This window comes from Cucumis melo, chromosome 12 (genome assembly GCF_025177605.1).
Source record: "Cucumis melo cultivar AY chromosome 12, USDA_Cmelo_AY_1.0, whole genome shotgun sequence".
NCBI classification, from domain to species: domain Eukaryota; kingdom Viridiplantae; phylum Streptophyta; class Magnoliopsida; order Cucurbitales; family Cucurbitaceae; genus Cucumis; species Cucumis melo.
Window position 1 is genome coordinate 26,272,483 of NC_066868.1, and position 19,523 is coordinate 26,292,005.

Genomic DNA, 19,523 nt, shown 5'->3' on the forward strand with positions numbered 1-19,523 from the left:
TTATTATTTTATTTACGACATTGTTGGATAATACTTGAAGTAGAGTAGAGGAGGAAGAAGATGATATGAAGCATAGTTAATTGCATGTAACAAATGTGTAAAGTGTTAGCCCCCAATTTGTGATGGGGAAAACGTGTAAATGTATAGGACCATAGGTATGTTTTTTAGGGTTGTTCCCTAGGGAAAGTAAAGATACAAATCACTTGCAAAATTTTGACTTGAAAGCAACATGCATGCAACAAAGTTTATTACATACACCCCTTTGTCCTTTTTTATATTAAATCCAACTAAATTTATATAATTTGTGATCGATCGTGTTAACAAAATAAATATCATAATAGTTTATTTAGCTTCATCGAACACGGACATAGTTTAACTCGATTAAAATGTATTATAGATCAACTAAAAAGTCAGAAGTTCGAATTTCTCATTTCACTTACTATATATAAAATGTACAACTTTGTTTAACAATTAATACACACGTTACCACCAACAAACAAACTCTTATTTCCAAATCTTCTCGTCCCACCAACCACACAAAAGGGAAAGGGGATCGTAAAATGGGGTAAAAAGGAGAGAAACCTCTCATAGCTATAGCATAAGAAGCCAAAATAGTCTAAAGAACAAAGTAGTACAATTCACCTTGAAGAAAAAAGCAAGAATCTTAGGGCATTTTAGGGAATGAGTAGGGGAGAAATCCACCAATCTCATTTCATGCATTGAAAACTTTCTATTGTTTCTATCCAAAATATTGTTATCCCAAAGCTTTTCAGCTGCTATATAAACTCCCATTGCACCATATTAAAACTCACTCACAATACTCCATCTCTTTAGTTCATCACATTATCTATATCTATATATCTAAATATATATCAAAAATGGCATTTCAAAATGGTGTCTCCTCTTCTCCCATTAAAGCTATGCTCCATGTCCCTACCATTGAGACCAACCGTAATGAACCTATAGAAATCATTTCTTTTTCTCCTATTCAAAATGGCACCCAAAATGGAGTTCAAGATGGAGATTCTTTTTCGCCTGTTTTTCCAGGATGTTACGTCGATATTGCTCCATTCTATCCTGGTACTTTTTTTTAGATAAAATATTATATATTTTGATTATTGAATTCCAAGACTTTTTCAATTTTAGTATCTATACTCTCAGTAAACCTCAAATTTAGTTTCTCAAAACTAATTTTTACTAGAATTTGTTAAATAATAATAAATAACTTTTTAGGCAAGGAAAAATACCATATGTGAATTTGTTTTCAAAATATAGTAAAAATTCTAACAAATAACAAAAAGTTAAGATTTTAAAAAATATCCACCATAAAATTTAAGATTTATTGAAAGTAAAAGATCAAAATCAGAGATTTCAAAGTTGTATCGATTCACAATTAATTAAAGGGTTAAAAGGGCTAAATTATAATAACTAGTCTTGTTTTTGTTTTTTTGTTTTTTTTGCATATTATTCATTCTCTCTAATGATGTAATTTAAATTAATAGAGCAAGGACATGTCTATAAGGTAGAGAAGGTCATATTCAAAGGAAAATCCCAATATCAAGATCTTTTTGTTTTTCAGGTAATTTTTTTCCATTTCCACTTTTTTATTTTACTTTCCTTAATTAATTGTTGTTTTGTTTAATTAATTTTACTAAAGTTTAATTTTTTTTAGACATCAACACATGGGAAGGTTGTTATTTTGGATGGGTCACTTCAACTAACAGAGAAGGATGAATTTGCTTATCAAGAAATGCTCACTCATCTCCCACTTTGTTCTATTCTCAATCCCAAAAAGGTCATTGTCTTCTTCATATCTATATATATATATATATATCACATAGCTAAAGTTTCTAAGTGTCTACCGAGTTTCATCAACACTTTACCTTATAGGTCTTGCTCATTGGAGGTGGAGATGGAGGGATTCTTCGAGAAGTATCTCGACATGCTTGTGTCGAGCAAATCGACATTTGTGATCTCGACAAAATGGTGATTGATGTAAGCTATACTCCAAAATATCATATGTTTTAGATCAAATCAAAAGTTAAGCTTAGCTTGTATTAAATAAATCCATAAACTTTAAAGACTTAGTTCATCCAAAAATTAAGAATTAATTATGTTTTAAGCATCAATTTTACTGGATGAAATTATGAAAGGGTAAGTAATATGTAAGGAAAACAACAATTAGTTAGTGATTAAATATAATGTTGTTTGGTTTAGGTTTACAAGAAGCATTTCCCAGACATTGCTATCGGATACAAGGATCCTCGTGTGAATTCATACATAGGCGACGGTAGGAAACATAGAACTACATGTCGTTTCGAGGATTGTTGTCGTGTTTTTTGTTTGTTAATTTCCGTCTAATTGTCGTAAAGTTTGTTGTTTCAGGTGTGGCCTTCATCAAATCTGTTCCTCCAGCCACCTATGATGCTATCATAATTGATGCATTTCAAGGCATGGGTATGTTATAATTTTTTTAATTTAAATTTTAACGTATAGTTCTGCTCACTATACAAAATGAGAAGTTGAAGCCTATATAATTGAATGTGGATATCAGGGGCTTATGCAACAGAGCTTTCAAACGAAGACATACTTAAATCAATAGCAAAGGCGTTGAAGCCCGGCGGAGTGATGTCGGCTCCGGCCGACAGCATATGGCTGAATAATTTCGCCATGGAAGACACCATAACCCTTTGTCGTAACATCTTCAAAGGCTCTGTAAACTATGCTTGGACCTCTGTTCCTTCATATGCAAGGCAAACCTATCCAAAACGAACCCTATATATTACCTTTTTTTCATTTCCAAACTTCTTGAATTTTTATTTTTATGCACAATCTGCACTTTTCTGATTGGTTTCTTCCCCCTGCTAAATGATCCAAATTCAGTGGCTCCATTGGCTTCATGCTCTGTTCAACTGACGGTCCATCAGTCGACTTCAAACGCCCAGTGAATCCGCTGGATCCAAGTAATTTTGGTGTTGCGAAAGGACCCCCCAAGTTCTACAACTCAGAGGTGGTTTCTTCTTTCTTTTGCTCACAATTATTCATAGGCCCTTATAAATTCCAACTAATTTGGCTGTTTAATTCTGCTGTTTAGATTCATACTGCAGCGTTTAGTCTTCCGGCATTTGCAAAGTCGGCGATGGGTTCCAAATACGCATGATAAACTCGCATGTAAACAAATTATGGTTCTTCAACTGCAGGCTGTAATGTCAAAGTGAAAAAGAGAAACTGATGTTGTCTATTGAACGTTTTGTAATATAAATGAATAACTCATCTATCACAATGGGAGATGTTTGGTTTCAGAATCTTTTGGTTGCATGGACTTTATACAAAGATAATGAGGTAGAAAAAAATAGAAAACCAGAAACACTAAAACTCCAAAATCAGCTTCTTCACCGACAGCTGGTCGACGAGGGCTAGCCCAGTATATCTGGCTTGCGCACCACATGGAATATAGGGTAGCTACTACTACCATAAGCTTTACGGACTGAAACCATTGTTTCGAAATCGACTTTCCAGACTTCACTCTGTATCATAAAGGAACATGAAAATGGTATATTGAGTGCGTGCTAAAGATTTAATGGAACTTAAATGGCACAGAGAGTAAGTGAATAGAATGAATATAATTGTCACGAACCTGTTAATGTAAACAAAACCACCAATTAAGCAAGCGCACAAGAATCCAACAACAAAAACAGCATCTGGATTGATTGGTGCTCGGTTCTCCCACCAACCAGTGCTCAAAATCCAAGTGTACGTGGACGAATGCCCGTTTTCCTGCGAATTTGGTGATACAGATATAATTGTACAACCCATCTTGTTTAATTACATTAGTTTCTAGGCAAAAAGAAAAAGGAAAGAACAATCCCATTCAGATGGACACAACTTAGAGAAAGTCGAAAATTGATGAACTAATTCATCAAAGATAAGATTATATCAGTTGTACTTCTGAACTCATCAGAGAACGATTTTCAACCAACTCAGTTAAAACAACAAAGGTATCAAACATCATTCATTAGATGGTAATAACAAGGTTTATTTTCCCTTGCACTCTCTTAGATAATAAGAAAACCTTTATTTTAACACACGTCACATCTCTTCATGACAGGTGCTTTACCTGCGGAGATGCTTTAGCAGCAATATGTTAGGATACCACATAAGGAAAATTCAAAGAAATACAAAGAACACAAGAATAGGAATGTATTGCAATATTAAGAGACATTATATTATACTAATAGCCAAACAGGGCTACGTCTCTCCCAAAGTCCAACGATTGAAACTTTCAACAAAATGATTCACACCCCCCTAAGATCTCCAACTTCTTTTATTTATAACTAAAACACCACTTACTCATATCCTGTGAATCTTACCCATACACCACTAACTAGTATTCTCACACATTGTTATATCAAGCAAAACAGTTTGCTTTTAAAAATGAGCAAAGAACTTACAGAGGCAGAAATGTAGGTTATGGGGCAATTTAAATTCTTGATGATGAGCTTACCTCAAACAAATGGTCAAGAAAGAAGTGTGAAAAAGAACCAGCTGAAATTAACAACAAGCATTGCCTTCTATTAAGAGATACCTACATCATTAGAGAAAAATGAACAAGGATGAAGATTAACAATCTTATAAAGGATTCACAATGTTTCCATTTCTTTTCACTAGAAGCAGCCATCGTTCTCACTTAATTATCATTTTACAGTAAGGAAAACCGTAAAGAAGTCAAACCATAACAACAAGTGAAATGGTGTAAAGAAAACGAGAGACCCAATTAGGTGTTCCACATAATTCAGCAGATTCAAGCAACCAACAACCAATACAATGATCCAAAAAATCGAATACCGAATTCCAAAATCTCCCCAATCATGGAGTGAATTGACTCACCCCACAGACGGAATCGAGGAGGCCCTTATGGAGTAGAAAAGAGGAGAGCCAGGAGTAGAAGAGGCAGAGAGGAAGACCCAGAATGAGGATGTAGAAGACGGGATGATGGATAGCGTCGGGAAGGGAAGATGCTGGGAAACCAAGAACGGAGGACAGCCAATCGGAGAAGGAGCCGATGTCGGGACCGAAGAAAGCGTTGATGGAGTAAAAGAGAGTATGGTGGGGACTAAATCGGCCGTCGGTGAGAGTGGTCAGAGCCATGCCGGAGCCCATGGCGTAGAGCATGTGAGGCCCAGGTCCCGGCATGGTTCCGTCTCAACGATCACCGTCGCAACCCAAGTTTCGATCTGGATGCTCGACAGAGCCGAGAGGGATAGTAAGCCAGTCGATGAGATTCTTTACGGTAAATATTAAAGAAGTAGGGACGAAATTGTTGTGTTTTAAGCTTATGATATATATAATCATGAGCTTCCGAGTTGGGGATTGTGTTCAAATTGATTCGACCACGAACAACTACGAACAGATCATTATTTGGATTTTTCTAAATTGACATCAAACGAATCTCTCCTCATCTTCGACTAACAATTTTATGTTCGATCAATTTTGGTTGATCCGCTTGATTTTTCAACCACTTCTACTTTTTAACCTTAGATTAATAGTTTGAGTGATGTTATTTTGACAAATAATTAAGAATTTAAAAGTTATAAAAAAAATATATTATTAGATTCTTGGGTCTAGAGAAGTTTATATTTTGTATTAATTTTGTAAAAGCTAAAATGCTAGCTTGGTTTATGTACAATTAGAAAGCATAAAGTTCGAGATAAACTAAAATTAAAAGTACAAGGACTAAAACGAAAAATTCAAAAGTACGGAAACCAAAATAAACTATAGTTGAAAGTTTGTGGAACTAAAATAAACAAAATGTTAAGTATTTTGTAAGTGATAATTATTCAATTATCTCAAAATTAAAGACAATAATTGCTCTTAACAATTAGGTTATTATCAAACATCGTCACCCTCTTCAACTTAAAACATCCATCTTGCAACCTTAATAGTTTTAGTAATAAAAAAAAAAACTACGGTTTTGTCAAACTTTAGTTGATTAGAGTATATATCCAAAATTTGAATCTCCATTATCACATGTGAATTTTCTAAACATTGTGATCTCTAACCTACTAATTAGCGACGACAAAACAAATTAAAATATTAAAAATATAATCATCGATGACATAATTGTATCGTTAAGACATCAAATCCGTACAAGCTCTGGTATGACTTTTTGAAGGGAGTAAAGAGTTTTTGACTTTGACTTTTTATTGGACCTTTTGGGCTTTTGAATAATGGGCTGGGCTTTGTAAAGAACGATAGAGCCCACGGCCCAAACTTCCCATCCTGTCCAAAAGATCCTATAACTTTTGCCACTTTATTAATTATTCTTCCTTTTCTTTTTTAGTTCAGTTTCTTTCAAGTTCATCATTCTCATCATTACTGCTTTTTTCATTCCTTTTATTTTCATATCACCAATAATACAAAACATACAAACATTTAGAATCCCTCACCTTTCCACAAAATATAAAAAAGAAAGATAAACAAAGAAAAAACCGTCCACTTATTTATTTATTTATTTCTTTCTTTCTTTCTTTTTTGAGTTTTAAAAGAACAAAAAGAAAACCGTCCATCTGACCTCTACTCTTTCTCTCTTTTGTTCTTTTTGAAAAATTAAGTTATAGCACTACTAGTTGCCCCCTTTTTATTTTAAATATAACATCAAAAAGTCAATGCCCCCAAAACCCTATCTACCAAGCATCGATACATGTGTTAGATAAGGATACTTTGTTAGATGTAGATAATTTCAAATACTTATCTAACATGCGTGTCTTAACGTATCTATTTTTATCTCGATCTTTTTTTTCAACCTAGAACGAAGGAACCTATTTAAAAAGCTCATTACCTCGGTCTAAAACTAAAAAGAAAACAATACATTAAAGAAACCAAATCCTAGAATAATCAAATCTTCGTATTCACGTTTGAGTCTCCAGGAAATCTCGCAAAATATATTCCAATTGAACATTCTCTTAACAATTCAATGCAAATGTTCTTTATTTATCATGCTTCTCCTTTTTCTTCCTCAATTGGAGTTCATTTTTTACTGTGTGTTTCTTGATTATTGCACTCTTTTTGATGTCTTTGATGTTGCTTCTTTGTATTTTATTTCAATGTTTGATTTGTATTTGTACGATTGTAATCAATTTGAGACATTTAATAATTTTTGGTGGATTTAATAAATTACATTCTAAATGTTTGAATTTACCAATAAAGTGGACCTATTTTAAGAAAAAAACAATAAATGTACAAATATTCTAAGTTTTTTTTTAGAAATTGGTGTATTGATGTACTATTTTAAAGGGCGTTTGAGGGAAGTAATGAATTAATGTAGACTTTGGTTATTATGGTTTGGTTATAATAGTTTGTATTTTGAACGTAGATTATAATAATTTATATTGTTGGTGTCTAGATTATTTTAATTTAGAGTTAGTTGCAAATCTAGCAATTATATTCAAAATAATTAAGTATATAACAACATTTTAAAAGAATTGCAAATATAGCAATATCTGTTAAAAACTATCAATGATAAAAGTCTATCATCGATAGACCATGTAGCAAATGTTGGTCTATCACTGATATACTATAAGAGTCTATCAATGATAGAAATCTATCACTGATAGATTTTGCTATATTTACAATTTTTTTAAAATATTGCTACATACTTAATAATTATTCTAAAAACTACTACTTATTATAATTACTCATTTAATAAGGAATAGTAAACATTGTACTAAAAAACAGGTCGAATAACAAAAACCGTAGCAAATTGAAAGTTCGAAATAACAATGATGTAGCAATAGATAGTTCTTATAGTCCTAGATAATCTTCGTCTCAAACGGGTTCTCGTCATGTCCATCTTTCATGTTGTATTATTATTATTATTATTATTATTATTATTATTATTTTTGTTCATACATCAATATCAAATGAAAATAAAAAAGAAAAGAAGAAAAAAAGAGAGAAAGAGAAAATAGTGAATATTAGTTAGTGCCAGTAGGCAGCGGATAGAAACGCCAGCGAAATAAGATTCCGTAAGTGGGACCCCACATTCGCTAATCATCTCCTCATTTTTCTAATCTACGCATGCCAGCTCATCCCCTCGGTCCCACCCCCCCTTTTTTCTTTTGTACTCTCCTTCCTTCTCTCTCTCTCTCTCTCATATCTCCGCGATACACCAGATCATTCCCTCTCCCACACTCAACGGCTCTATAATAATAATATAAATATTAATAAACCCCTTTTTTTCATTTTATAGCTTTCGGATAATTCACCCACCGGCTAACAAACACTGGGCCCCCCCCTCCCCCCCCCCCCCCAACTTTACCGGCAGTCTCCGGTCACCCGCCCTTGGCTCTATATACAAGAGCTTTATTCTTAATCCGTAAACCCTAATACCTCTCCTCTCTCTCTCTCTCTCTTCGGCCATGGGAGACCGTGACGGAGCTTTCAAGGAATTGGAATCAATCGATGGCGCCGATGCTCTTTTAGCCTCCAAACGCTACAGTTGTTTCTGTTTCCCTTGCTTTGGACCTAATCGGTCTGGTTCCGATGAGCTTTCATGGTGGGAACGGGTGAAGACGAAAGCAAAATCCACGAAGTTTGACGGCGAAGATCACTGGTGGACCGGCGGAATCAGATCCCTCAAAAAGCTTCGTGAATGGTCGGAAATCGTCGCCGGTCCGAGATGGAAGACGTTTATTCGCCGGTTCAATAGGAACCGTCCGGCTACTGTGAAGCTTGGGAAATTCCAATATGATCCTATCAGTTACGCTTTGAATTTCGACGAGGGGCATAATAATGGGGATGTGGATTTCGAAGGAAATCATGAATACACTGGTGGTGGTGGGTTTCAGAACTTCTCAGACCGGTTTGCTGCCGTCCCGCCGGCGCCTATGAAATCGTCGTCTTCTACAGCGATGAATGGTTAGAATACGGCGGCAGTGGTGATAATAATGGTGATGGTCTTGTTTTCTCCGGTGAAGTTGAACGGGCGGTTTCCTTCCTGTATTGGGATTTAACGTATATTTTTCAACTGATGAGCTGGAAGTTGACCGTTTTCGATGAAGTAGTAGGGAGGCGCTAATGGCGGCGGTACGCGTGTTAAAGATAATTTACTACTTTTTTAATGGGGTGACGTGTAGCTAAATGATTGGTGGGTGTTTATATTCTTATAGTTGATATAATTTTGTTTTATTCTTTTCCCAATTAAAATTGTATAATTCCAAATTTCACAGAGTTTTATTTATTTATATAAATTCTTATTATCAATATAGTGTGTATTTATTTATTTCTTTCTTTCTTTTTTGGGTTAGTTTTGTTTAAACAAAAAAAATTGAGTCACTTAGAATGTATTATTCCAATTAAATTATTATTGTCGTAAAATGTATATGGTTCGAATAATCAAAGGCTTAGTGTTGATTTAACTTCTAGTTTTGTTTCTAATTGAGTAATAAACTATATAGAAATATATAATATGTAAATAAAGTATCGATTGAGTAAAAAATTTTGCTCCATTGCAAATTATATGTGACAAATCACAAATTATTGAATCTTTAGACCAATTACAAATTTACAAGTGTACTTAATAAAAATTGAATGCAAAATGTTAATTGATCCAAATAGGACCATAGTTTAGTGAGATTAAAGTGGGTAATTGGATTTTACGACCAACCAAATCTATAAATCCAATTAAATGAATGAGTCAAATAGTCCATACTTTAATACTTAACGATATTCATTCTTTCACGCTCTTCGAATTACTCAACATTTTTTGAAAAATTATTTGGAGTGTATTAGATAAAAAAGTTTTGAAAGTTGTCTTATCAAGCATAGATTTTAACATATTTAATTAATCTATTAAATTTAAGTAATGTCAAATATTTGTGAGAAATAAATAAAAAAAAAATTAGGACTTTGTCAAACATTGGTTCATAAAGTTGGAAGGTTTAATCTAAAAAAAATTGTTGTACTAACAAAATTTACAAATTTATTCCACTCTTTTTAAATTTTAGAAAATTATTAAACACAAATATTGAATTTTAAATCTCTTACTTTTCATCAATATACCAAAGATTTTTAGGTTCAAATCAAGAGAATGTAAATATTCATATTTTCTATTATTTAAATATTTTAATAAATATAGAAATATCCTAAACATGACGAAAAACAAAATTATTGAAAATATTTACCAACGTCTATTAGTAAATATAAAATTTTGATTTGGTAAATAATTTTGGATAGTTTTGCTTCCTACGATGATTTCTCATATATATTTTTACTAATTTGAATATTTAAAAAAAAAATCATCGACATTTTCGTAAAATTGAAGAACTCCATATTTGATCAAATCATCATTCGCCATTGTTAGAACAGACCTAAAACTCGAGTAATTGGATACCATGTGTTCTTCATTGTTCCAAGGTTTACACACAACATGAGAGCCCCTTACTAACAGAAAACTGAATTCAATCAAATAGAAGAAACCAGCAATCATTTTGATCTCATTTGTCTGATACTATTCGGAGCTTCATTGATGAACATTTCACACAACTTCCGTCTTCCATTCACTGTTGGAGCTGCTCGTAATTGGCAACTCACTCTTCTTCGACCATTGCCAAATCTTCGACACCGAGAAACTTTCCCCTTTGCTTCTCCCACTGATTTTCTTCCCTTCCATTTCCCCATTTCCCCTTACATTCTCTGTGTTTAACTTCTCCTTCATCACCTGTAAGTCTGATTCTCCAACAACGTATTGGTAAGTCCCCATTGAGTAGCATCTTCTCGCATTTAGGTTCTGTTGGCTACTGCTTTCTCCTTTCTCTTCTATTTCTTCTTCTTCATCATCATCTTCTTCGTTGTTTAGTTTCTTGAACTTCCCGAGTCTCACAGACAATACTCTCATTTCCCCTGCAGATTCCTCCATTGTTGTTGTTACTCGTTTCTGATGATTTCCAGAAACCGTGTTTTCTGGGTGTCTGTTATAATTGTTTTCTTGCCCTAAAATCTCGTTGAGATTAGGGTTTTCGGAAGGGAAACTAGAGCCCAAAAGGGTAGCTCTGCAGAGTGGACATGTGGAGTTTGAGAGTAGCCATGTGTCTATGCAACTGATGTGAAAAGCATGGCTACAGATGGGGAGTAATCTCAGTCTGTCCTGATCGGAAAATTCGTAGAGACAAACGGCGCAATCGAATGGCTCTTTTAAACCCATGATATCTTTGTACAAGAACACTGGCAAAGCATCGATGAAGGTTTGATCGAGGCCTGAATCGTGAAGGCGAAAGAGCTGCTGGAGCTGTCTTTGGAGTGTGTGAGATCCAGGCCGTTCTGGGTATCGATTGGATTGGTAGATTGATGGGGAAGATCTTTTTAGTAGAAATCGAACGAGCAAATGGAGTAAACCAGAGATGAAGAAGATGACTGCTAGAATCACTATAACTAGAAGAAGGATTGGGCTAATACTGCTGAAAGAAGAAGAAGATGATGATGGGGATGGTGTAGGATCATTTGATTTTGGATCAGTGCTACCATCAAAAGGTGAAATGGGAGATGGGTATATCAGATAACCATCTTTTTGCTTCATTTCATTTGAAAATCTTGGCATCTCAGGAGATGAGATAGAGATACTATACTCAACAACCACTCACTCCTTTTCTTCTTTTTCCAGGTAATGGATGAAACTTTCTGCTTTTTGAGTGTAAAAAGCTGAAAGAGATTAGAGAAAGAGAGAAAAGAAAGAATATGTTAAGTTGAAGGAGGTGGTTGCATGGTACCTACCTACCATTTGATGCAGAAAATGAAGGAAGCCATTAAAAAACTGAGAGAGTCTTTGGCTGGTGAAGATGTGATCTTCAGATTTCTATTGTTTATTCTCCACAGAAGTAGAGGAAGAGGGTTGGGATTTGATTGGTTTTTTTAGTGTGAAAGACAAGGTGGGTGAGGCTGAGATTGGCCATCAAGGTGGCAGTTGAGCCCTACAGTGATTGTAACCACCAAAGCTCCAACGCGGCATGAAGAGACTTGAGAATCAGAATTCCATACATTTTTAACAAAACAACTCCCAATTTGAAGGCCCATTTTCTACCAACCTATCACAAGGTACAACTTTCTTTTCACCTGCTCTCAACAAATACCTGATATTTCAGTCATTTTCTTTATCTTGTTTCCTTGTATGTCAAAGATTTTGGTTAGTGTTTAGAGAAAAGAATGGTAGAAAAAGGTGAAGAAGATGTGTAAAGAAAATGGAGTGAGTGAGTTTCAGAGGTCCACCATTAAAATAGAAACTTGATTACCCACAGGAGCCTGTGTTCTCTTTATTTATTAGAAACAAAAAAAAATTATATCTACCTTCAATGATGATATTTCCCTGTCTAATAGCCTGCTAACCAAAACATTCTTTCCACTAATGGTGACTTGAAGTTGGACAACATCATTAACTGAGAAGATGAAATCTAAAGTCAGCAAGTGAAAATTCTTTACTTTGATTTCCATGTGATATAATATGAAGTCAAAAACTAACAAAAAAATTATCCTAAAGGGATAATTGGAGAAGAGAAAATGAAAGGTGCCAAGAGGAAAATGACCAGACAAAGAGAAAGAGAGAGGTGGGCAGAGCAGAGACTTGAAAGTATCGTATAGAACAGAAGAATTTGGATTGATATGTCACTAAAACTCGAGCAATATGACAAAGGAATAAAATTAAGGGCTTAGAAAATGGGTGATATGTGGGGTCTTTGCTGACTTTTCCTTGCACGCATGGCTTCAAAATACCCTCTTTGATTATGACCATTCAAACACCCGTCACCATGCGTCTTCCTGTAACACTCCTGTCTCTACCTGCGGGAGGTAAAAGGGTTGTTAAAAATACAAAACTTAATCTCACATTCGTTATAAGTAGAGAATATCTTGGACTTAGGGCGTATGAAAAAAGAACCTCTCTATATTAGTGTAGAATCATTTGCCAGATTTCAAAAGTCAAATTATACCAACTTGACTTTAAGTGGACAATATCATACCATCGAAGAAAGAGAACTTTGGTAGATTTCTATTAACTATCATGAATGGCCTAGTGTTTAATAAATGTCATAGGTATAATGAAGGACTTTAAAAAATGAGGTTCAATTTATCGTGGTTACCTACATAGGAATATCTTACAGATTTCTTTGGCACCTAAATGTTGATAAAAACCACGGAACCTTCACCTATCTCTACATTGATTTGATATTGTCTATTTTGGACATAATCTTTTTAATTTTGTTTGTGAACCATCCAAAAGGCCTCATACCTATCATAAGACTCGCTACTATGGCTTTGAAATCGCTGCAGATCTCATCGACACAACTAGGTTCAGACTATGACTCTAATAATGTCGATTGATAAAAACAACATAACCTCCACCAATCTCACAATGGTATGATATTGTCTATATTAGATATAAGTTTTCATAGCTCTACTTCTTGAACCACCCAAAATGTTTCATACCAATGAAAATAATTATTCTTATACACTCATTGTCATTTTATTCTCTAACAAATCTTGGACTCTGTTTACATTGCTAACAAATATTATAGCATTAGATAAATTGTCTCTGGAGATTAGTTGAGATGGAGGTTGGTTGACTTGAAATATCACAAATATTAAAATAAAATGTGCACCAGGGACGGAGGATTTGTCCCAGTTGAAAAGGTTTGGTTGGTTTCTCGGGATTCTTAAATTAGTTCACCCCACCTTTGGCAGAACTTTTGGCTTTTCTATGAACTTGATGGTATAAATCTCGTGAGAATTAATAGGTCAAACTTCTTCATTACAAAGAAATTATTAGTTTTTGTCTTAATATATATTATATATATTCATTGGAGAAAGAAAATATCATTATGCTATAGAAGTTTAATGATTTGGACGTGACCTTTAATACCTTGCTTTCTGGTCTTTTTAGTGTTCATTCATTCTCTCTCTTTTTTGGAAACTTTTTTTTTTTTTATGGTGTTCATGCTTATTTCATAATGACATTATATTATGTTAAAATATTATATCTTGGTGTTCATGCTGTTTCCTAATTAAGTTTGATTGCAAAACCATCCGAACTTTTATTAATATGAGTATTTTATATAAATACTGACACATTTTCAAATTTACTTTCTGATCATATTTAATTTTATTTAATATTTTCATATTTGCGTTGATGCTTTCAATATTGCTCAGACGGTGAATCAACATTTTTATTATTTCGTAAAAAAAACTCTATAAACATAAGATACCCATCAAAATGTCAATAATGTAAATATAGTATACATCGTTAATTTGTTGATTTGTTTAAAAACCATATGATCTATTTCTTAATTTAAAACAATTTTTTTCATAATTCATCCACATCGACAATCAATCGACATTTACCTGAATTTGAGATTTTCACACTTTCAATCTTTTTAACTTTGGCCATGCTATCTCTCCCCTCTATTTTCGTTTTTCAAATACTCTATTTATTTGATCAAGAAGTCAATTATATGAATTTTCTACTTATTGAAAGAAAAACAAATCAAATCATGGTGGCCATTATTTCTCTAGTAGGACGAACAACCAAACAAAAAATATTGCAAAAGAGCATCAATGTGCATAAAGCTAAGGACTTATGGTTGATCGATCTTCCAACTAAATTTCATTTCAATTGTGTTGACAGGCATGAAAAGCTAGATCATGAGCAATCGAGATACACGAGAGGTAGAACATAATTCTTGTATACGAAAATTTACCTTTGTTTATCTTGAATCTTGTAGGCAAAAAATCCAATCTCTTTTGCATAACGATGTTTTCTTCTTAAAAGCAACCAAAGAGATTGAAGAATCAACCTCATGTTACCACCGTAGACTAATTTCCAAGATGGGAACATCTTCCATGTTGATCAAATTAATTGTGGATCTTAAATTTAGATTAAAGCTCAAATTTTAATTCATAACATATTTCAGATTTTATATGGATTCGTTTTTTGATATCGTATGAAAAAAGTGATTTTATAATCCAAAATGATTTTACATCCTATTTTTACCTAAAAACTTAATAAGCTAAACGATTAGATTTTGCATAATTTCATGGGATTTGAAGATAAATTATATAATTGATTTTTTCTAATTTTAAATTAACCTATTCGTAGATAAAAACCTTTATTAGTAAATTTATAACTTTTTCTTCTTTTCGATTACCATTTAAACATGAAATTTTAAATATTTCTCGTTTTAAACGAAATAAAGATTTAAAATCATTTCTTTACATTTCTAGAATACAAATGAAGGGTAAAGTTAAAAAATTAGAATTTAGAGAGGATAAGTGCATAATTGAAGCCTACTTTCTAAACTTTATAGAAGGGAAAAGATCATTCAAACCACCAAGTAGGGAAAAGAGTCCATGGCATTAATTTGACATACAAACTAACATTTCAACATCATATATATAGGAGTGTACTTCCACTTACCCCCAAAACATGAAAACCATTCTTTATTTTACAGCCTAATTGTAAGTTGGCAAAAACAAACAGTAATATCCATTCATTCCAAACAAGCCATGTGATGGAACATATCATTTCATGTGTTTCATCTTTCTTTGGTCTGAATGAAAGAGTGAATCTAGTAAGGCCCTTTAGAGATCAACATGACCAGCAATATCATTGTCGCTTGAATCACTTTCATCATCACTTACATCTTCTTCACTCTCATCTTCTGCACCTGAATTCGTCACGTTTTCCCTTTTCGCATAGCGTTCGCAGTACTCTGTCATACCAAACAGCACACTAACAATATGTACTTTCATTTTCATCTCATGAAAACTTCACTTTCGTGGACTTCGTCTCACCCTTATCTTGTAATTGTTCTAAATGCTTGTTTCTCAACTTGACACCCTATCTATTATGTTATTGATAAAAACAATCCACGAGGAAAGGATCAAGCAAGAAAATTGGCAAGTGGATTTATGTTAGTTTACTAATGGTGTGTTAGCTTATAGCTACAACCTTGAGTACGTCACCTTGGACTCCAACTTGTTGACTAGGTCTCCGAGTGTCGGATAACATATTCAACATATTTCAACACATTAATAATAGTTTCAAAAGCAAATCTCCATTGTGCTATGCAATATTCTTATTAAATGTGATATCTATATCTAAATACAAAGTTAAAAGTATACTTTTATGCAAAACACATAAACCTCAAGTCCGTAGTAGAGAATTTGCAGAATAAACTCGTACCTTTAACTTTCTGATCGTATTGGCTTCTGTCTTTTAACATTAGAGATGCTGCGTCGCCATTAAGGGGGTCTGAAGGATTGGGATAGAGCAAAAGCTGTGGAAGGAAAACTTCAAAAACATTCAATAGGTCTGGAAAACAGAAATATGCAACAAAAAAATAAAGAAAAAAAGCTTGTCAGTCAACATTCATGTCAGGTTTTGAGCTTGAAGAAGTAAAATGATAATTGATATAAAGTTACCAAACATTGGACTCCAAGTTTGGTTAATCACATCCAGGCAGACAGAACCAGATCTGCAAGTGGAAAGGAAATTTAAGACCATTGAAAAACTTCTACCTTGCAAAAATAAGAATTAGTAGTGCACTAGAGTGAAAACATAACAATCTCAAACAAGTTGAGAGCCACACTATGTGAGGTCTAGGTTGCTCACAGTTCATCAACATTTGGATGATATATCTTGTTCACAAACCCAATAGATGGGGACTTGTATGGGTAAGCATCAGGAAGTTCAACGTGGATTTTCCAAACTCCGCCTTCGTATACACCTGTCATCGTTGCAGGCATTTTGTATTTCAGAATTTTCAAGCAAATAAACTGTTCACGAATAATGTATTTGAAGCAAACAGATGAGAACTACATCAGCACTTGAATTCACCATAAAAGTTGAATATTCTAAGACTTTGATGTTATGAATCCTATTTAAAGCTCACGGGTTACCCCACTTAATTTAGCATTCTAAATGAGACTAAATTAAAAGTTGAAACGATTGGTGCCAAAAGAACTTAACAAGGTAGCATCACTTGGAAGTTCAAGAGCTAGTTAAGGGGAAAACTCTGCTATTCATCCATATGCACATTCAGAGAAACTAAAGCTCTCAAGAAAATGGGAAATCACTTGGAACCTGCAATATACTACTCAGCACCAGCCCTACACATTGAAGCAAGTAGAAATACATGTAATAGAAGCAGACAAATGAGAATAGGGAATACTTTCTTTTGGACCGTTGAATTCAACATTAAATTCGCTAAGCCCATCGTCAATCATCTCCACTTTGTAATCACTCATCATCCTGGATTTAGTATATGAAAATTTCAACAAAGAAGCAACAATCAATACCTTCAACTTAAGAAAGTACAATGGGAATCTATCTATGAGAAGAGAATTGAAAACCTTTAGTGCATAAGAGAGCTCCTATTAATCAGATAAACTGGAAAAGTCCGAAAACAATTCAATCATGGTCATCCAAAACATCAATTACATGATTTTCCAATTATGGATGAAATATAATGAAAATTGAGTAGATTACTACTCCAAAAATGTGTCTAAACTAAGCTGCCCTAGGATCGTCTAACTTCATAATGGTACGCCAGAGAGCCCTAAGCAAGTAAATCCTTCCTTAATTTCTCTTACAATTCATCAAGGGAAAATGGTTTCAGCATTCTAACATCACTGTTAAAAAAGGTTATCTAGAAAAAGAAAAACTTCAGCATTAGCTCCAACACCGCATACTTTCAAGTTTCAAAGTCATTACACTTTAACGCTATAGTCTATTATTTTTCCCAGTTTGCATACCCCAAAATCCTGGACTACATTATAATTTCTCAAGATCAGGTATCAGCACCTTCCTCATAGTTTTCAATTAATTTTCGGCAGTTGATCTCATAGTATGAACATATCATACATGCAAGAACTAAAACTGATTGTAGCAGCAATCAAACGAAACCGATGAGAAAACCTCACTTGTCAATCAACTTACAATTTCATGACATCCATATCTCTCCGCTTGTTTGGAGACGACATTTCAAATTCCAACACCTCAAATATTTCAAAAGAACGCCTGCCAAGAATTGCTCAATTGCATTACTTCTCTTGTCAGACAAGTAAAACTATAACATCATATAATCTTTCCCGATAAGCAGAACATTTGCATCAACCAAATTATAGTGACAAATTATAGAAACAAGAATTCCACAGATTTCTAATATTACAAACAAAAGAACATGATAGTCAAGGGGCTGTATTATACAACTATAGTTGCCAATGCATCCACATAAACAAATAAAGCAAACTCACAACTTTTTATGCAACTCCACAAACTATACAAAACTTGAAATAAACCATCTAATGACAAAGCCTTACAAGAAACTAGATTCCCTTGTTCATCAAGATCTAGATTAAACAGGAGGATCAGAGTTCAATCCTTAACATCTTATGCAGAAGAAGATAATATTTGAAGTTGTCTGATAGATGACTCCAATGCTTAGCGATAGCATACTCAAAGGGTATAATCCATCATCCACAGTAATATTTCTACACAAATATCCCCTCTTTTAACTTATAGACAATGAGAAAAGGACAACACCAACCAGAATAAATAAAGAAATAAGCCTTTTCCTTCTCCCCACTCAAGCAAAAAGGAGCATTACACCGGATATCAAACTAAACAAGAAGGAAATAATATTAAACAGACATCCAAAATCTAATCTTTAGGATACGGTCTAAAACAGGAGTTGTTCGAAGATCCACGTCCTACCCACTTGACCAAACATTGATATTTGAATGAAAAATGGTTCTTTTCCCCCAAAGAAAAGGGGAAAAGGGAAGGGGTTGATTCTTACAAGGACAGGATCGCAATGGCGTGAAAATCCCAGCTCAATGAAGAAAACCCAGAAGTAAAACACAAGGGGAAAACTCTGGAATGACAAAGAAGAAAGGTTTCTTCGGCAACAAAGAAAGAACGAAATACAAAAATGGGAGAGAGAGGAGTAATCAACTTTTCATTATTGACACATGGATCAGAAGCCAAACTTTTAATACCAAAAGTCGGATAAAATGTTTGGATTGGATTTTTGTTCTTCAAAATTTTAAAAGTAAATACAGTTTTTTTTTTTCATTGACATCAAATCGCTTTATCAAATCAAATGTATGGTAAATTTTTGGGCATGTTGCAAGATCTAAACTTTATTATGAAATCCTCAAAATTTCAAATTTTGGACGGTGAAAATTGAGTCCTCAATATATGTAGGTGTTCAAAGGATTGAAAATGAATATAATAATATTTTTTAGTTTGGATTCCCATTGAATGAAAATAGAATAAAAAGTTTGTTGATACCCATCTTTAAATGTTAAATTTTTAATTAAAAAAATTAGATACATGTATAACTTACCTCAAAATTGTATGTAACATAGTCCTACTATCTTCATTAGCTAACTTTTTTACCTCAATTAAAATTTTTATATCGTTTAAACGAATAAACAAAATTTATTAGTTAGTTATTGAGACATGTCTTCTTATTTATCGT

The 19,523-nt window shown here is 33.6% G+C and overlaps 5 protein-coding genes across 9 annotated transcripts; 2 read left to right on the forward strand and 3 right to left on the reverse strand.

The window, feature by feature from the left end:
• Nucleotides 1-878: 878 nt before the first annotated feature.
• On the forward strand, nucleotides 879-3,227 carry LOC103488909 (spermidine synthase 1-like). The gene is made up of 9 exons (XM_008447860.3): nucleotides 879-1,080; nucleotides 1,503-1,579; nucleotides 1,673-1,795; nucleotides 1,891-1,995; nucleotides 2,218-2,290; nucleotides 2,386-2,457; nucleotides 2,555-2,753; nucleotides 2,884-3,010; nucleotides 3,095-3,227. Exons 1-9 carry the CDS (start codon nucleotides 879-881, stop codon nucleotides 3,158-3,160), a joined length of 1,044 nt encoding a protein of 347 aa, XP_008446082.3. The 3' UTR covers nucleotides 3,161-3,227.
• A 7-nt stretch (nucleotides 3,228-3,234) lies between these two features.
• Nucleotides 3,235-5,411, reverse strand: LOC103483387 (uncharacterized). 2 transcript variants are annotated; one of them, XM_008439996.3, is made up of 4 exons: nucleotides 4,888-5,411; nucleotides 4,505-4,585; nucleotides 3,638-3,777; nucleotides 3,235-3,527 (listed from the first exon to the last, which is right to left on the reverse strand). In XM_008439996.3, exons 1-4 carry the CDS (start codon nucleotides 5,191-5,193, stop codon nucleotides 3,278-3,280), a joined length of 777 nt encoding a protein of 258 aa, XP_008438218.2. In that variant the 5' UTR covers nucleotides 5,194-5,411; the 3' UTR covers nucleotides 3,235-3,277. The 2 variants fall into 2 exon arrangements, with proteins under 2 accessions (XP_008438218.2, XP_008438226.2); XM_008440004.3 differs by lacking the exon at nucleotides 4,505-4,585 and having other exon boundaries at nucleotides 4,888-5,402.
• A 2,551-nt stretch (nucleotides 5,412-7,962) lies between these two features.
• On the forward strand, nucleotides 7,963-9,261 carry LOC103483378 (uncharacterized). Its single transcript, XM_008439985.3, has one exon. The coding sequence runs from the start codon at nucleotides 8,418-8,420 to the stop codon at nucleotides 8,919-8,921; it is 504 nt and encodes a 167-aa protein (XP_008438207.2). The 5' UTR covers nucleotides 7,963-8,417; the 3' UTR covers nucleotides 8,922-9,261.
• Nucleotides 9,262-10,364: 1,103 nt separating this feature from the next.
• On the reverse strand, nucleotides 10,365-12,030 carry LOC103483362 (RING-H2 finger protein ATL46-like). Of its 2 annotated transcripts, none has more exons than XM_008439967.3 (2): nucleotides 11,771-12,030; nucleotides 10,365-11,673 (listed from the first exon to the last, which is right to left on the reverse strand). In XM_008439967.3, the coding sequence occupies exon 2, from the start codon at nucleotides 11,591-11,593 to the stop codon at nucleotides 10,535-10,537; it is 1,059 nt and encodes a 352-aa protein (XP_008438189.2). In that variant the 5' UTR covers nucleotides 11,594-11,673; nucleotides 11,771-12,030; the 3' UTR covers nucleotides 10,365-10,534. The 2 variants fall into 2 exon arrangements, with proteins under 2 accessions (XP_008438189.2, XP_008438180.2); XM_008439958.3 differs by having other exon boundaries at nucleotides 11,767-12,030.
• Nucleotides 12,031-15,372: 3,342 nt separating this feature from the next.
• On the reverse strand, nucleotides 15,373-19,086 carry LOC103483342 (ubiquitin-conjugating enzyme E2-23 kDa-like). Of its 3 annotated transcripts, none has more exons than XM_008439928.3 (7): nucleotides 18,840-19,086; nucleotides 17,978-18,058; nucleotides 17,211-17,290; nucleotides 16,652-16,766; nucleotides 16,462-16,514; nucleotides 16,223-16,351; nucleotides 15,373-15,749 (listed from the first exon to the last, which is right to left on the reverse strand). In XM_008439928.3, exons 2-7 carry the CDS (start codon nucleotides 18,019-18,021, stop codon nucleotides 15,619-15,621), a joined length of 552 nt encoding a protein of 183 aa, XP_008438150.1. In that variant the 5' UTR covers nucleotides 18,022-18,058; nucleotides 18,840-19,086; the 3' UTR covers nucleotides 15,373-15,618. The 3 variants fall into 3 exon arrangements, with proteins under 3 accessions (XP_008438150.1, XP_050936127.1, XP_008438158.1); XM_051080170.1 differs by having other exon boundaries at nucleotides 18,755-18,998; XM_008439936.3 differs by lacking the exon at nucleotides 18,840-19,086 and adding an exon at nucleotides 18,361-18,730.
• Between the last annotated feature and the right edge of the window lie 437 nt (nucleotides 19,087-19,523).

What these genes read in the sequence shown, in the direction of transcription:
- LOC103483362 (XM_008439967.3), bottom strand. Translation starts at nt 11,593, where the DNA reads ATGCCAAGATTTTCAAATGAAATGAAGCAAAAAGATGGTTATCTGATA.
- LOC103488909 (XM_008447860.3), top strand. Translation starts at nt 879, where the DNA reads ATGGCATTTCAAAATGGTGTCTCCTCTTCTCCCATTAAAGCTATGCTC. An exon ending in TCGACAAAATGGTGATTGAT is followed by an intron (nt 1,996 to 2,217) that starts GTAAGCTATACT and finishes TGTTTGGTTTAG; the next exon opens with GTTTACAAGAAGCATTTCCC. An exon ending in GAATTCATACATAGGCGACG is followed by an intron (nt 2,291 to 2,385) that starts GTAGGAAACATA and finishes TTGTTGTTTCAG; the next exon opens with GTGTGGCCTTCATCAAATCT.
- LOC103483378 (XM_008439985.3), top strand. Translation starts at nt 8,418, where the DNA reads ATGGGAGACCGTGACGGAGCTTTCAAGGAATTGGAATCAATCGATGGC.
- LOC103483387 (XM_008439996.3), bottom strand. Translation starts at nt 5,193, where the DNA reads ATGCCGGGACCTGGGCCTCACATGCTCTACGCCATGGGCTCCGGCATG. An exon ending in TCCTCGATTCCGTCTGTGGG is followed by an intron (nt 4,586 to 4,887) that starts GTGAGTCAATTC and finishes CTAATGATGTAG; the next exon opens with GTATCTCTTAATAGAAGGCA. An exon ending in TTCTTGACCATTTGTTTGAG is followed by an intron (nt 3,778 to 4,504) that starts GTAAGCTCATCA and finishes CCAAATTCGCAG; the next exon opens with GAAAACGGGCATTCGTCCAC.
- LOC103483342 (XM_008439928.3), bottom strand. Translation starts at nt 18,021, where the DNA reads ATGTCGTCTCCAAACAAGCGGAGAGATATGGATGTCATGAAATT. An exon ending in GATATGGATGTCATGAAATT is followed by an intron (nt 17,291 to 17,977) that starts GTAAGTTGATTG and finishes TACTAAATCCAG; the next exon opens with GATGATGAGTGATTACAAAG. An exon ending in ATACGATCAGAAAGTTAAAG is followed by an intron (nt 15,750 to 16,222) that starts GTACGAGTTTAT and finishes TTGGTATGACAG; the next exon opens with AGTACTGCGAACGCTATGCG.